Below are 15,612 nucleotides of genomic sequence, written 5' to 3' on the forward strand. Positions count from 1 at the left end.
CCTCTGAAGAGGAAATGGATATTGAGTCTAACAGAATGAGCCCCTCTTACTGTTCTAGCCAAGATATTCTGAATTAGTCGGCCAGGGCTTGCACCTGGGTTTAGTACTGTCTCCCCAATAGATGCATGGAAGATGTTCATGTCTGATAATATAATAGAAGAGGTGCTGACATGCACAAAAATGGGGGGATGAAGAATAGCCACAGACAGGGGAAAAGAGTAGAAAAATGTAATCGAACATGAGCTCCTGGCCTTCATTTGATTGACCATTCTTGCAGGAAGTGAGAAGAACTGGGATGTACCAGTTGGTGTGTTTTTGGGAGTCCTCTGCATAACCCATTGTACAAGGCCACTATGTCAATTCAAAGATTTAAAGATATTCGCCGTTTCTTGCACTTTGATGACAGGAGGACCAGAGCCTACCGTCTGAAAACAAACCACATGGCAGCTTTCTGCTACAGCCTGTTCCTGGTCAACTGCAGGCAGAAATTCATCCTCAGTGATTGTGTTACAGTGGATGAACAACTTGTGCCTTTCAGAGGGAAGACCCAGCTTCTGCAGTATATGCAGAGCAAGCATACAAAAGTGATACAAGTGATACAAAAACTGCAATTTCTTAAAATTAATGAAAAAATAAATAAAAATGCAAAGGGCCTCATGTCACAAACATGTTTTATGAGGAATACCTCAAATATGAGAATGTTACAACTCTTCGTTTTAAAGATTTTGAAGAATAACAACCGAGTTTATAGCAAAATGCATTGTTTCTATTTGGGGTCATTTTTGACCCCACTCGTGGAAGAGTGTAGGTATTGGTAGGTTGTGCATCCAAGGGTTAAGAGGCAATTTTAGAGGTTTTATGAGTTTTATAAATGATTCAGACTCATTAGAGACTGTAAAACGTTCAACATAATATATAATCACAATATAATCACATTTTGATTGCTTGCTTTACGAAAAATGTGTCAAATGTGCCCAAAAATTACAGACCCAACTGTAAATAACTTCATTATTACAGAAGATGAGTATTAGGGGAAGTTTAATTAGGATGTCGCTTTAGCTGCACTAAAATAAAGAAGGACGAACAGACTGAACAGGGTAGCACCTACATTTTAAAACTGACCACACAGCTCCAACACATTTCATGTTTGTCGAGCCGTCCGACCTCTGCCTCCAATTGCATCAGACCTACGGCCACTCTCCTTCATCCACGGTTCACCCTTCTCCACCTCTTACCTCCTCCGGCCTGAAATCTCCCCGACTGAATATTTAACCGATCCAAAATTTATTTATATCTGACATCAATCTGATCCCAGCTCAAAAAGCTCGACTGAGCATCACGACAACAGACCAGTCGATTCAAATCAATTATATGTTGTTGTTATTTTTATAGTTTTTTATTATCTAATTATTTGGGGGGATTTGTGACAGCAATGATAAAAAAGTGATATTTGTGAGGTAAATGTTTCTGCATTAATGTCCTTCAGAAATCAAAATGTGGGTGGTAACATAAACAAATAGTGATGCTTGGACTGTGGTCTTTGTTTGGCACTATCCAAAAGACAAACACACACAAACACGCTTTTCAGTATTAGATGCTTTAAACTCATGTACTTTGACCTGGAGTTGTGTTTTACATCTAAATTTCCACATGTTCATGTAGCTTTTCCATTTGTTCAGGGTGGTACTTTTCCAGCATGACTATAATAATGTGCTCATGCACTGATCGATGCATGAGGATACAAGGAAAGGAAACAAGGACAGTGAGAGGCTCTCACACTGAGCTGAAAAGAGACCTGAGAGCTGTGCTATTTACCATTCTACTAATAAAAATAAATGCGTATTCTCAGATGCTTCATTTTTTTACAGTGGTGTACACAGTCAGGCTCCATGCAGAGGAACAAATATCTTTGTGAAGGCAAAGCTCTGGATTTACTGATTATCTTCCTACTCTCTACGGCCACGAGCTGTGGGTAAAGACTAAAAGGATGAGACAGAGGACACAAGCAGCTGAAATGAGTTTCCTCTGAAGGGTGTCTGGTACTCAGTATGACAAGGTACACAAAGGCAAGATATCCATATTTTTAACTGGACTTGAAAAGAATGTATTGGTAGATCTCCAGTTAAGTTAATTTCATAGGTGAATAGGTTCGCAAATTAGGGCCTCGTGCTTTCCAGCTGCAGCATGTCCACTGTAATGAATAGTTCTTATGCCCCTTTTGTAAAATGCTTTCAATTATGTACAATCAGAGCCAGCAACTGCCTCGAAAGTGAAAATACATTATAAAGTTAAAAAGCTCATTACTTTTTTTCTGCATATTGTTTTATAAAGGCATACAGCTTCCTCTCAGATGAAAGAGGGATTTATTTGTAGGACATAAACAGCCGTGGTAAGATGCCCACATTTTCTCAAAGACCAAAGATGAGGAGATTTATTATTTATCCTAATTTCACTAAAAATATCATCCTACAGTCTATCCATAATGTCAATGTGTTGCTCTGATTAGACATCAATGCAGCTAGTCAAACCAGGTACCTTCCCTGTTTAACCAGGCCAGTCATTAAAGTCATCACATGTACATAATTCCAGCCACTGTGATAATCTAAAAGAAAACCTTTCTTACAGAGTTTTATTAACTGTTTTGTTATCTTCATATTGATACACATATATAAAAATACATATACTTTTTAATTTATTTCTATTAGAACTAAAGATAACATCACAATTGAATATCTCACTCTACTGTAAAGCATTTTTGGGTTCATTTTAAACACAAGCTTCCTCTGCTACTGCAAGAGCACGAAGGTTAGATTTAAATGACTTTTACTGTGAAAAAAAAAAAGAAAAAGTTTATTCTTAGATTGGTGCACATCTAAGAACATCCCAACATAAAACGCTGCCTCTTGTGGTCAAAGCTGAAATCACATTTCCAGGGGGTAATTACAAAAGGTACCTTTAACAGCGCCAAGTCAACACTCACAACCCCAAAACCAAAGAGAATAACGGGGCTGCACAGAGAGGCCACCAACAGCCTTCCCCAGGGGGAAAACCATCAGACAAAATAAGTCCTAACACTTCAGTCTGTCTCACATCGATCTTTAACATAAAAACATTAACTAAAAGCTTAAAATCACCCAGCAGCAGGTTTGGTAGCGTTATCTGGGTTAGCATCTCGCCAAGGCTACCAGAGCTAGCGACAACTGCTGCCGAACAGTTAACAGTTTTAATGTAAAGTCACTCGGTTTAAAAAGTTACCCGGTTACCCATCTGTCCACGCCACAGAGTGCCGCTGGGTTTCTGCGGACTGTTACACCAGCAAAGGAGCATTTTTCTTTGATAATTTGACATTTAACCGCTAGCTAATCTGAAACATACGTGGTGTTTTAACTACTCCGTAGACCACCAACAATCCACCAGTTTTAGCCCAATATTAAATCCCTATAGGTACTCTGATCCAAGTTTATAGTTAATCTGTGTCGGTAATATATTCAGATAAATTCGGCCTGTTAATAGTCCAACTTTTATTTAAATGGTAACCAGTTTCTTTTTTCTTATCCACGTCTCACTTTTCCAATTTGAAGCATTCAGTTGAGACACAGTTCCTTGCATTCCTGGCACTGTAGCACGCCGAATTGAAAACTAAACTTCAACGACTATGAAAATGTTTTGAGTCCTCTCATGCACTGGGTGTTACATTAAAAACGATACAAAAAATCATAAATTGCTGTAATTTTGCCTGGCGTTTGGCGTGACGTTGTCTGGTTGCTAGCAGCTAGCTTTAGCTCGTTCTACAGGCACACCCTGCCTCTTTCTCCAGGATTAAAGCTACCATTCCCGCGAATATACCTCTTTCCTGTCCTGGAGACACTCCAACACCGCCAGGTTGTTGTTCCAGGAGTGTTTGGGGCAAAGCCGGGTCAGGTCGTCTCTGCACACCGCCTCCTCAGCCAACTTCCAGCCGGTAGAGCGCCTCCGAGACAGCGAGGCCCCGGCGCCTTGGTTCCTCTCATCGATTCCAGGGTTCCCCGCAGCGGGCCCCAGACCTCCGACTGGGTACTGAATTTTATCGACACCGGCAATAAGTTTGGAAATAGCTTTGTTTTGAGCTTGAATCGGATGTACAAACAAAAAGATGCACATCAAGAGCAGGAGCAGAGGAACACGTATGCAGTCCGCCATCTTCACAGAGCCAGTCAGCCTGCTGCTGCCTTCAGGAGCTGTCGGAAATATGGGAACTGAGGATAAAGTTCCGGACAGATTGCTTTCTTCTAGTGAATAGTTCATAAATATTTAATAAGTCCTCGTGGGTTCATGCTGTGAGTCATCCAGCCATGGAAATGTCTCTTCCCGGCATTCTTTATCATATTAGTTTAGTGTAAAGTTTAATCTTTTATAAAGTTTATTAGTTAAATTTAAACCTGTGAACACTGTGTGAAAACTTGATGTCTAACATCATACAATGTGGTTCAGAGCAGTTAAGTGACTACTGTTCCAGTTTAATTGGTGAGATCTGTTTACACCTCCCAGTCCAGATTAAAGCTGCACATTTGGTCATGTTTCCTCTGCCTGGAAGTATGTTATGATTAAAGACCTTTCAGTCACAAGACTGCTGCATTTGTTAAGCTCACAATAACTTATTTGATTTCAAATTCATATGCGTGACTTCAAAGCAGGGTGCTACTAATGTTGTGACGTGCAGAGTATCAGCCTGAGAACGGAGATGGATCCAGGCTGTTTTCAGGGGATGCTTTTTATTTCAGGAAAGAACACAACACGACTGTCTCAGTCACTCTGATGTGTGAACGTGAAACACACATGTAATGGTAAGTTTGGAGCACTTTAAACTGATTCATGTCTTAAAATGAAAGTGTTATAGTGGATGTTATGGAAATAAATAATTGTAATTGGTATTTTCATGGCAGACTTTTCAAAGTGTGTATTGAAACAGACACAAAACCTCAATGTTTCTCAAATATAATCAATCTCATCAGCTCAGCATTTTCAGCCCTCAGGAGTGGTATGGTGGATCTCTTTATTAACAGAACTCTTCTTCTTTTGGCTGCTCCGTTTAAGGGTCACCATACACGATCATCTGCCTCCATTTTACCCTATCCCCGTGCTAGGGATAGGGTGAGACAGCGACTCTGCGGTTTCCTTTAAGGTAAACACATAAAAACATTAACTAATTAGAAATGACAAGCTTAAGCCGGTAATTCAAAATAATTAAAGAATAATTAAATAAGGAATTTCTAGTAAAATGCTAGTCGCAGAGGGTTTTTTTTTTTAAATATTGTTTTCTTATTACATGTACCTTTAATAACAGCTGAAAACATGTAAAAATTATAAGCTGTGTCCAAAGCTGTGGTACTGCACACAAACCACCCAAGAAGCCACCCAGGCTCAATCAAGCCGCGAGTTCAGACTGGATATTTTTTTAATAAGAAAGTTAAGATTTTAGGAATAACACGAAGACAAACAGTAGTCAAACGTGCATTGAAATGATGTTGCATGCCGTTTTTACTGTCTGTGCAATCTCTATAAATCAATAAGTCACAGATAAATGAGCGTGCGTTTAGGATGACTGAAAGCACTACTTTAAACAGGAATGATGTGGTCTCGTCTTGTGGTTGATAAATGTCTGAAGCAGAATGTAGGTGTAGTTCAGTGTACTTTCTTCAAAACAAAAGGAACTGTTATATGTAGCCAGTTTTTTACAGCTCGCAAGACTTTTGGTTCAAAACTGACAAATTATGTATATTGTCATAGTTTTGAAGTGCCCAATTTTTTTAAAACAATAAAAAACAGTAAGAAAAATGCCTTAAAAGAGGAGCTGTTGTCGGATTTTTTTTATTTCGAACAAAAAGCTTTTAAGAAGTTAATGATGTACGAGCAGTCCATGAAGGCAGCATCTAGCTGATTTGCTCAGCTGGTAGAAAAACTGAAAGTTTCTAGACTGAACCATCCCACAGTGACAGGCCACAGAGTTCTAGTCAGCACATTCATCTCATGTAGGAGGCTCTAACAACTGATCTGGTGGTCAGTCTCCATCGTAAGCGACCACAGTCACGATGAGAGACCAAATGTCAAAGAGCAGGGAAAGGTAAAAACTACCAACACCTATTCACAGGGTCATTCCCGGTCGATTTTACACTCAAAGTCTCACAACCTGAAACTAAATCTAGTTTCTGTTCAGCACCCATCTTTGATCCTCAGCATAAATCAGTCTAGATCATAATTTTAGCTGATCTGTTCTCTGATAATCCAATGGAGAAGAAATTTTTCTACAGCTGATAATCCTTTGAGATTATCTGGGGGAAAAAAATAAAAATACTACATACATACACACATTAAAAAATACATTACACAGCAGTTTAAATCCAACATTTTGACTTTATTTAAAAATAACACATTTTTTTATTAACTTTTGAAGGCGTACACAAACAACTGGTAGCAAATATACATATATACAACTTCCTTTAAAAAGACAAAGAAAGTAAACTTTTAAACGACAGCAGATTACTTTGGCACTTTGTGATCCGCGTCAGAGGGCTAAATAAAATCTGACTCCGATAACGAGCCACAGAGACAGACAGAGTTTGACAGAAATGAAAACCTGAAATTTTTAAAAGGCGGACAAAAAAAAAGAAAAGGGGGGCTTATGTTGAATTTTTAGGGAAACACTGACAATCTGATAAATTTAGCATCAGGTGTTGGAAAGTCCTGCTTGAACTAACCGAACTCACTTTCATGACAAAGATAGACGAGTTTGGGCTACATTCATGTTTTCTTTCACACACAGACATTATTAATCTGATCTTTGGCTCCTGAAATCACAATCATATGGTAAACAGAAATGATCCGCCTGCGTAATTTGAATCGCTTCAAAAAGAAGAAGCGATGAGTGTGAAACGCTTCCTCAGGCCGATCACTCGCAGTAACCTGTTCAGCGGTGTAAACGCACAGGTAAAAGTTTAGCAGCATTAAATTTCCCACAGTTCCTCACAGACGGCGTCCTCTCCTCGTGGGACTGAGGTTTGTCTCTTGGTTTTCTGCTCTCGTCGCGTTCACCCACTCCTCCCACTTCACTCCCACTTGTAGAGCTTCAGCATTTTCTCCGTAAGCGATGCCAAAAAGTGCTCGCCGTTCACAGAAAACGGGCTGATGTCCAGCACCGGGAGGTCGGCCGGAAGCTTCTGGCGCAGAACGCCGCTGCCGGCGTCCCACACCTGAGGAGGAAAAGGAGAACGAGATGACAAATCAGACAGAAGCATCAGGAAACATTTAAGCTTCAAGCTTAATATTCAAGAAAAAATAAGAATATTAATACAATTTTAAAATCTAAAGACAACATCAGAACACCTTTGGCAAAGTCAAAACTGGAAACTGACTCATCAGAAATTATCATATATATAATTTTTAAAAAGAAACATTCAAGAAAAAAAATTATCTAAACTATCAAATAAGCAAGTCTCAGTAAGTGTGAGTCATTCAGTAAATAATTAATTGTGTAAGTAGGTCAGTAACTAAATAAGCAAGCACATAAGTAAGGTGGTAAGTGAGTGAGTGATTAGCTAAGGCCTCAGTGTCAGTCAGAGACCCTGTGGCAACCTCCGGCCTGTGGAGGTGAAATAGGATCTAAAGAGGGTGTTGCACCAAAAACCTCCTTTGTGATTTCTTTAGTTCTTAGCAGGTTGTTGTGAACACCCACAGTTTGCACACCTTTACCAAGCAATTAAAATAACTGCTCAAAATACGAGCACAATTAAAAAGAATTTGGGGTAATATTTCATATTTTTAAAAATTATTCAATCAAGTAAAAAAAATCTGGGTTAAAAGAGAATCACTGATTTTTCTTAATTTTTAAGGAATATTTAAAGAACAAACTCTCGGACACTTGATGTTACTAAATATTACAAAATGTAATTGGGAATTGAATAATTATTACATTTAATAAATAAAATTTAATAAATGTATTTAATTTAATACATTTAATTAATACATTTATTTATTTTAATACATGTAATTATTAAATTATTAAATTTTATTTAAAATAATTGAAATTACACAAAAAAACCAACAAAAATGATATGGTATTTAGATTTATACATTTCAATTAATTTAGAATGCAAAAATAATTTAACGAAGGAAACCACAAATATTTTATATAAAACAAATATGAATAAAAAAATACTAAATTCATTAAAATAATTAAAATAAAAGCTGATCATTTATCAAAAAATAAAATAATAATTTGCTCTTTCAAATAACAGACAAATGTAAAAGGACTGACCATAGTGGAGTTGGAGGCCTCGTCCCCGGCGCAGACCAGCGTCCCGCCTCCGTCCGGACTCCTGAAGACGGCGTTCTTGGTGAGCAGTTTGCAGGACGAGCCGGCATTGAACGTCTGCACCGGCTCGCAGGAACAGCTGGGCAGCTCACTCGACTCCTGCTGAGGGGTTCGAGTCAGCGCCATGAGGACACAGCGCAGAGACGGATTGGAGCGTCCTGCAGGACAGACGATGGTTACTCAAAAGGTGCCATGAGAGGGTGAAAAGTTTAGATCATGTGACACCGCCTCCATCTTTTACCTACACTCCGTGGTGTTCTATCAGGGACTGAGGGGTCAGGGTCTTACCGGGCCTATAGGTGACGAGACAGTGTCGACTCTCCGTCTCCACCTGGATGTCGGTGCAGCCAGAGGTCTCCAGGGGCAGGAGGTGGGGCCTGTAGGTGGCCTCGTTCACCTGCTCCCAGAAACACCCGCCCTCCAGAGAGCCAGCAATGAGCCCTCCACATGGGAACGAGCTGGACGCCGCCCTCGGGACGTAACACAGAGACGCCACCGGACATCTGGAAACATCACACACCCACAATTCAAAGTTTAAGTTAAGTGAATTTGTGAAACCGTGGTTTAATAAAACTTTTGGTCTTACTCGCTCTGCCTTCGTATGCTTTTTGTGTACCTGGAGCGCAGCGGCACGAGCTCCTGCACGTGCGTGCTGGTGTCTCTTGTGTCGTAGATGAGCACAGAGCCGTTGCTCAGGCCGGCGTAGATGTAGTTACTGTTGTCCAAACACCAGCAGCAGCTCCACACTGGTTTACCCGCATTATAGGTCTGAACCACCGTGTTGGTCAGCAGGCTGGAACAAAACAACAACACATTAACTCACAGGCACGCACGATTCAACCCTCTGTGAGGCTGGAGATGCTGACGTGCTCGTACCTGGTCAGTTTGATAGTGTTGTCCAATGCAGCAGACAGCAGCAGGCTGTCGTTCTGCCTGTTGAAGGACAGACCTCGGATCTGTTTGCTGTGGATGGGAACGTACTGACTCGCCCTCATGTTCACCACACTGACCTTCTTTACCCCGCACCCTGAATGGAGGAAAAGAGGAAGGCTATGAGGAAAAAGGGGAAGTTGATTGATTCAAAACGCGCACACACACGCTAACTCGGGTGATCTATTAGTGGAACTTCTCTCATATGTGTGCATGTCTAACGCGACTACATTTACACAACTAATGCAGGGTGAAACTGTTCTTCGTGTCTGGTGTGAGCGATAAAGAATCACGCTTGTCAAGTGGAAAGAAGGATGTCTCACCGGGCACCAGCGTGGTGTGAGGCGACGGCTGAGAGGCCAGCAGGCAGCTCAAAGGTTCACAGTATGATAAAACCCTGCAGCCTCCGGCCTGAGACACCAGCACCGCCTTGGAGAAGCTGTACTGAGCTGACCTGGAGCCGTCCGCCCTCTGAGACAGGCTCAGGACATGGGAGGAGGAGGAGGACGAGGACGTGGAAGAAGAGAGGGTCCTGCTCGTCTGGGCTATGAGGGCTCTCAGCTCCTGTACGAGGGAGAGAAGGCAGATTATTAGCATCACATTCTTCACTAAACTAAAGCAGAGGGAGACTTATGCACTTTGATTGTGTTTAAACAAAAACACATGAAATACCTGCAGCTCCTGCTGTGCTTGCCCGTATTTGTTGGTGACGACCTGCAGTTTGATTTTGTACTGAGCGGACTCCAGTTCAGCCTTCCTCCTCAGCGACTGCTCCTGCTCCAGAGACCTACAAACACGTTGTTGGGAATCAGTCATGGGACTAACAACCCACAGACTAAATCCACCTAACATGTTACTATATTGTTACTGATCCTGATCTACTGAAATCTAACAAGAACAGCACAAACAAGGACAGCTGAAGTTGGCTTTAGACAATTATTCATAATTTTTGCCATTTTGACAGCAGGCCTGTGAATCCAGACTGGGAAAAAGTGTGCAAGAAAAAACAGAAAGATTCATTATTTTGCTTTGTCATCGTGACCTAAGTTTCATTTTCAGGCTTGTCAAACAGGCAACTGTGAGCTGGCTGCAGGTTCTGTGATCCGTCACTGTAATTAGATTTTTTTTTAACATGATGGCAAAGCAACTTTTCTGCTGATGCCATTAAGAATCCACTACACCCTCTGCACTGTTCGCTTTGCATGCCACCGCAACATCATCTTACAGTCGCTTGTTTATGCTAGCTGCTAAACCTGCAGGTAGGGCTGTTCGATATAACGATATATATCGGATGACGATATAAAAACGTCTATCGTTTCATTTTACGCTATCGTTTGTTTCGTAGTGTCGCAAAATAAACTGTTTACGGCAATATTTTTTCATCGTTTTGATGGTCACTGTAGTGGCTATATTAATTTCTTAAAGTTCTCTCTTTCTCTTATATTTAATATAACCACACTACAGACAGACAAGCACTTGTTTTTATGCGTTGTCGTTAGCAACAACGACGGTAAAACCACGGCGTGTCCGTTTGTTTATTTTTCCACATAAACCTTTCACAATAAAGCTCAAGATCCTGTTGAGACTTTTCAAAATAAACTGAATCACGTGAAAAATGCAGAGTGTTTACGTATGAGAAGCAAAAAAGAGCCGTCAGGTGCTAAAAAAATAAACCTTAGACTCAAACGTTAGAACAGACTTTTCCCCGCAGCACGCTGTGTAATAAATACTCACAAAGAAAACGGGGGCCGTTAAAACTTATGTCTAAAAATGTATAGTTTCATGCATCAGTTAAAACACTCGATTCCAGGTACATGAGGCCCAGCTGGAAACACTTCCCGTAAGACGAGCTGCCCGAGATTCAGAGAATTTACAAAAAATGTTGCATTTTTGTGATTTATATCGTTATCGGACGATAGATGTCTTAATATCGGGATATGAGATTTTGGTCATATCGCACAGCCCTATCTGCAGGTAGTCGCTGCAGTGTTCTCCTGAACAACAGGTGTCGCCACTACAGCGCTGATACAGGAAGAGAAGAAGTCAAAATCCGAGTGTTTTTTCAAAGTTTTTTTCCACAAATTCTTATGTTTTCAAACTGTTGCAACATCTCTCAATGAACAATCTGTGACTTAATCGAGAGGTGGTCTTACAGCCGAAGTGAAACCATAACAGTGACAGACGTGACATTGTGTTCAGCATCCCAGTTTTGTGGGGGTCGGGTGGAGGAATGACCCAATAAGATAATAACAATAATAATACTAATGTATACTTTATTGATCCCGTGGGGAAATTACTTTCTCTGCATTTGACCCATTCACAGCAGTGGGCAGCCACTAAGCAGGCGCCCGGGGAACAGTGTGTAGGGACGGTACCTTGCTCAGGGGTACCTCAGAGTAGTTCAGTGGATTCGAACCCCCGACCTTCCGATCATGGGGCGGCCACTCTACCTAGAGATCTTTTAGAGTCCCTGTTCGCAGATTACAAACAGATTCCTTCATTTGATCTATCAGTGTCCAATGTAAGACATTATCCTTTTAAATATTAATACATATAGAGTTTACTTGCACCTGCAGGTATCACTGTGACATGGAGTGAGACAGCTGCTGTCAATTTAAAGTGATGATTCTTTAATGGTTTATCTTTCATTTCTTAAGCAAATATTTAACAGTTTATAAACAGAGTTCACTCAGGATTCGTCCCGCTGGAGGAGAGCAGCGTTCCTCGTTAGCACAGCTAAACAGATATGGTGCGTTGAAGCAGAGAAGGCGATCACTCACTTCTTTAAGCTCTCTTGCTCCGTGTTGTCCAGCGCTCTCAGTTTTGGAGCATACAGGAGCACGATGTCGGAACGCTTTGCTTTCTTGTTGCACTAAAATCACAAAAAAAAAACCAAATATATTTTAACCTTCAATCTTCCACCGGTGGTCGATGGGATTTCTCTTCCTTCTCACCTGCGGACATTTAGCAGAAGGGCTCTGAGCTTTCAGCCAGCGCTGGATACAGGTGTAACCGAAGAGGTGACCGCACCGCAGAGCGGCGAGTCTGTGCTCGCCGGCCGTTGTCCACGCTTCGAAGCAGATGGTGCAGGTGTCACCTTCATTCTCGTCACTGGGAGACAGAACTGCTGAGGACACCTGGAAGCAGGGAGGATCAACAGTTAATGATATTTTTTGTAAATATCCTAAAAAACCAAACAAAAAACAAACAAACAAACAAACTGGGGACAGGGTTTTATCAGTGAATGTGAGTTCTTTTTAGCCTGTCGATGTGTTTCAAAGGCTCAAAGTAAGGTTACACTTACTTGTTGCACCATCTTGTTGTGGAAAGTGGCATTACAGAAACGCATCAGCACCCACGTGAGGCTTGAGTTGATATATTTTCCACATAATGCATAAATAGTTTTGACATAAATTCTTGACATTATGTCTTCCTTTAATTAATTAATTATTAATATTTAAGCAGAAGTTGGATTTGTAAGATTTTACTGTTATGGAATGAAATTCAACACCAACTGCACACTTATCAAAGAACGCATCAGTGACTTGGTGTTGTACGGAGCTGGACTTGTCCGAGGACAATTTCCAGTCCAGGAATACTGTACAAGATTACACTTGTTATAAAATGATGATGGTAAACATATTTTTCTTGTTTTGTTTTTGACGCAATAAAGAAACCCTGGTTTTTGTGGGTGCTAGAATGAAGACAGTGAGACCACTTTGGAAAACGGCTAAAAGACACAATTTAGTGTAATCCATCCGTGTCATGGTGGTTATAGATCACTGCAGATGATAACTACAAGTTCAGAGCTTGTGAACCCAATTAAGAGAGCATGAAGCGAGGGATGGTACCCCATGGTCGGTGACCAGGCCCCTCCACCGACTGAGGACCAACTCACTCTGTGTGTGGTAAACCCAAGCACACTTTAAGAAGACACCAAACATCACAGCAAACATAAGGAAAGCGACTTTTCTTCAGCAGTAACTGCATACTTATCCTGAGATTTTTTTTCCAACCAAAGAATTTTTGAATAAAGTTATCCTAAAAACAATTTTAAAATGTATAAAAAATTGAGTTTTACATGTGAAAAAAGCACAAAAGAGTAATGTCTGAAAGCTACCTGAACATCCTGGACTTGAGCTTCTGCCCTCTCGGCTTCTGCCGTGGCACTGGAGTCTGAACAGAGATAAAAATCATCGTGGACGCTCATTGGTTATTTTAATGTATCATAAACCCAGCTGCAGCTTTATGATCAAGCTTTAATCAGGGTGATTTCTTGAAATGGATTCAGCCGAGACTCACTGGTCGTAGCGGCTTCCTGTGGTTGAGCAGGTTGGACAGTGGCGCTGAGGTCAGACCCAGCAGGTGGCACAGGGTCAATGGGCTCTGCAGCAGCAGCTGTGCTCTCTTCTTCACCCTCTGCCTCATCCTCAGACTCACTAATCTCAGTGGCGCTGCCTGACTCTGGCTCTGCTGTGCTGGCAGCCGGCGCTCGCAGCAGGAAGTCTGGAAAGCCTCTAGAAGGCGCTGCAGTCTGGCTCGGATAGTGCACTCTGAGGCCCTGCCTGCACCACAAACACAGGTTTATCACCTGGATGAAGCACACAAAGCACACGTGATGTTTCTTCTGTGCTGTCCAGCTTACCTGACTCTCCTTCGTATTGGCGGCGTAGATGTAGCCCCGCCCACTGCCCTCTGACTAAACGCCCAAGTGGCAGGAAGCCTTGGAGGAGCATAAGCTGCCGCCTGTCCCTCGGCGCTGCCATCATCATCATCATCATCATCTTCGTCTACTTCAGTGCTGCTGCCAGAGTCGGACATGACGAGAGCAGCGTTGGCGTTCTCAGCATCACCTACAGGAGCTGCAACGCCACCCTCTGGCTGCCCAATCCCCTGCAGCTCCACAGGAGAGTCTACCTCCATGGCCTCCATCTGCAGGGTAGCATTATGTGTATCAAAAAGCAAAAAAAAAAAAAACAAGACAGGAAACTACATTATTTTCTGTTTAGTCAGCAACTACATGCAGACTAATCATGGCTGATGTGTAAACATGTCCAAACGTCTAAGTGTAGGGTAAATACACAGTATAAATGGTATACAGTAGAAACTATATGAATTTGGCCAATGGTAGAGATTTTAACTATACCGCTCTACCGCGATAGCTCATGTTGATGATGTCATCAAGCTGCGCCTGTTTTGGTTGAAAGCATTGCAGTGGCTGCAAGCTGTCATGGAGCTTACAGGTGGGGAGGAGGAGGAGGTGCGCATAAAGAAGACCGGTGCAACGTCGGTCATATGGACCTGGTTTGGGTTTAAGCAGTCAGCAGTTGAGCAGAAAAATATCATTTGAAAATTATGCCGGGTGACAGTAATAGCGAAGAAAGGGAATACAAGTCATTTGTTTTATCACCTCAAAGCAAAGCACGTTTTGGAATATGAGGAAAGCCAAAAACTGCGCCTTCCACAAACACAAACTTTCAGTCAAGTGGAAAGAAAAAAGGTGGCCCTACACACCAGCAGACTGATATTTTCCGAGCCTTTTCCAAAGGCACATTTTGCAACTTATTTTAAACAATTTAGAATTTTGTGTTTTGCTGATATTTTACTTGTATTTTTTTTAATCAAAAATTTTTGAGCATTTATCTTCATTTTTATTTGTTATTAAAGAATTTTGTGTTACATTGTTTGGAAAAAGATCTGTTACATTTTAAAAATTATTTGAAAAATTTGGAATTTTAAAATCTTTTTAAGAAAAGTTTTGCACAATAAATGTACTTAAAATGGCATGCTATACTGTTCAGTCATTTTGACATATACATATGTGCATACATACACGCGTGTGTGTGTGTACGCGTATATATTAGGGGTGCAACGATACTCGTATCGATATTGAACCGTTCGATACAGTGCTTTCGGTTCGGTACGCATGTGTATCGAACAATACAAAATTTTTAATTTATTTTATCAACTTTTCTTCTGACGATGCTGTCTGTGTTGAGAGCTCAGTGGATCTGCGTTCGACTACTCCGCCTAGGCTGCACTGTCGAGCGCAGATCCACTGAGCGCAGCGCAAGCTAGCAAGACCTCGTTGCAACATGGCAAACTGAACCTCCCCCACCCTCATTCAGATCTGACCTTTGGAACTATTTTGGTCTTCACATGAAGTATGACCCTGAAGGTAAGCGCGTCATGGACAAAAGTAAAACAGTATGTCGGATGTGCCACGCAATGCTCAGTTACATGGGTGGGAACTAGTGCGTTAGCGCAGTTTGCTCGTTAACGTGTTGACGCCGTCCAGCCCCCCCACACGGGGCGATCCGCGGTAGCTCGTTAAC

General features: G+C 41.5%; 2 protein-coding genes across 6 annotated transcripts in view; both read right to left on the reverse strand.

Moving 5' to 3' along the window:
* Positions 1-4,185, reverse strand: part of LOC134630377 (Golgi apparatus protein 1-like) — a 40,591-nt gene extending 36,406 nt beyond the window's left edge. The window contains exon 1 of the mRNA XM_063477598.1: positions 3,847-4,185. Within this exon, the coding sequence (XP_063333668.1) occupies positions 3,847-4,179 (333 nt within the window). The 5' untranslated portion in view covers positions 4,180-4,185. The remainder of the gene's footprint in view (positions 1-3,846) is intronic.
* Positions 4,186-6,308: 2,123 nt separating this feature from the next.
* The window catches only part of rfwd3 (ring finger and WD repeat domain 3), a 16,454-nt gene continuing 7,150 nt past the window's right edge, over positions 6,309-15,612 (reverse strand). For 4 of the 5 annotated variants that reach the window (XM_063477599.2, XM_063477601.2, XM_063477602.2 and 1 more), the window contains 12 exons: positions 13,923-14,209; positions 13,580-13,842; positions 13,398-13,453; positions 12,232-12,414; positions 12,058-12,149; positions 9,950-10,064; positions 9,601-9,841; positions 9,224-9,374; positions 8,964-9,140; positions 8,636-8,850; positions 8,291-8,505; positions 6,309-7,226 (listed from right to left, as the gene is read on the reverse strand). In XM_063477599.2, the coding sequence (XP_063333669.1) occupies positions 7,083-7,226; positions 8,291-8,505; positions 8,636-8,850; positions 8,964-9,140; positions 9,224-9,374; positions 9,601-9,841; positions 9,950-10,064; positions 12,058-12,149; positions 12,232-12,414; positions 13,398-13,453; positions 13,580-13,842; positions 13,923-14,209 (2,139 nt within the window). In that variant the 3' untranslated portion in view covers positions 6,309-7,082. Of the gene's footprint in view, positions 7,227-8,290; positions 8,506-8,635; positions 8,851-8,963; positions 9,141-9,223; positions 9,375-9,600; positions 9,842-9,949; positions 10,065-12,057; positions 12,150-12,231; positions 12,415-13,397; positions 13,454-13,579; positions 13,843-13,922; positions 14,210-14,423; positions 14,905-15,612 lie in introns of those variants that run through there. The other variant, XM_063477600.2, reaches the window with a different exon arrangement.

The sequence above is a fragment of the Pelmatolapia mariae genome, linkage group LG7, assembly GCF_036321145.2.
Source record: "Pelmatolapia mariae isolate MD_Pm_ZW linkage group LG7, Pm_UMD_F_2, whole genome shotgun sequence".
NCBI classification, from domain to species: domain Eukaryota; kingdom Metazoa; phylum Chordata; class Actinopteri; order Cichliformes; family Cichlidae; genus Pelmatolapia; species Pelmatolapia mariae.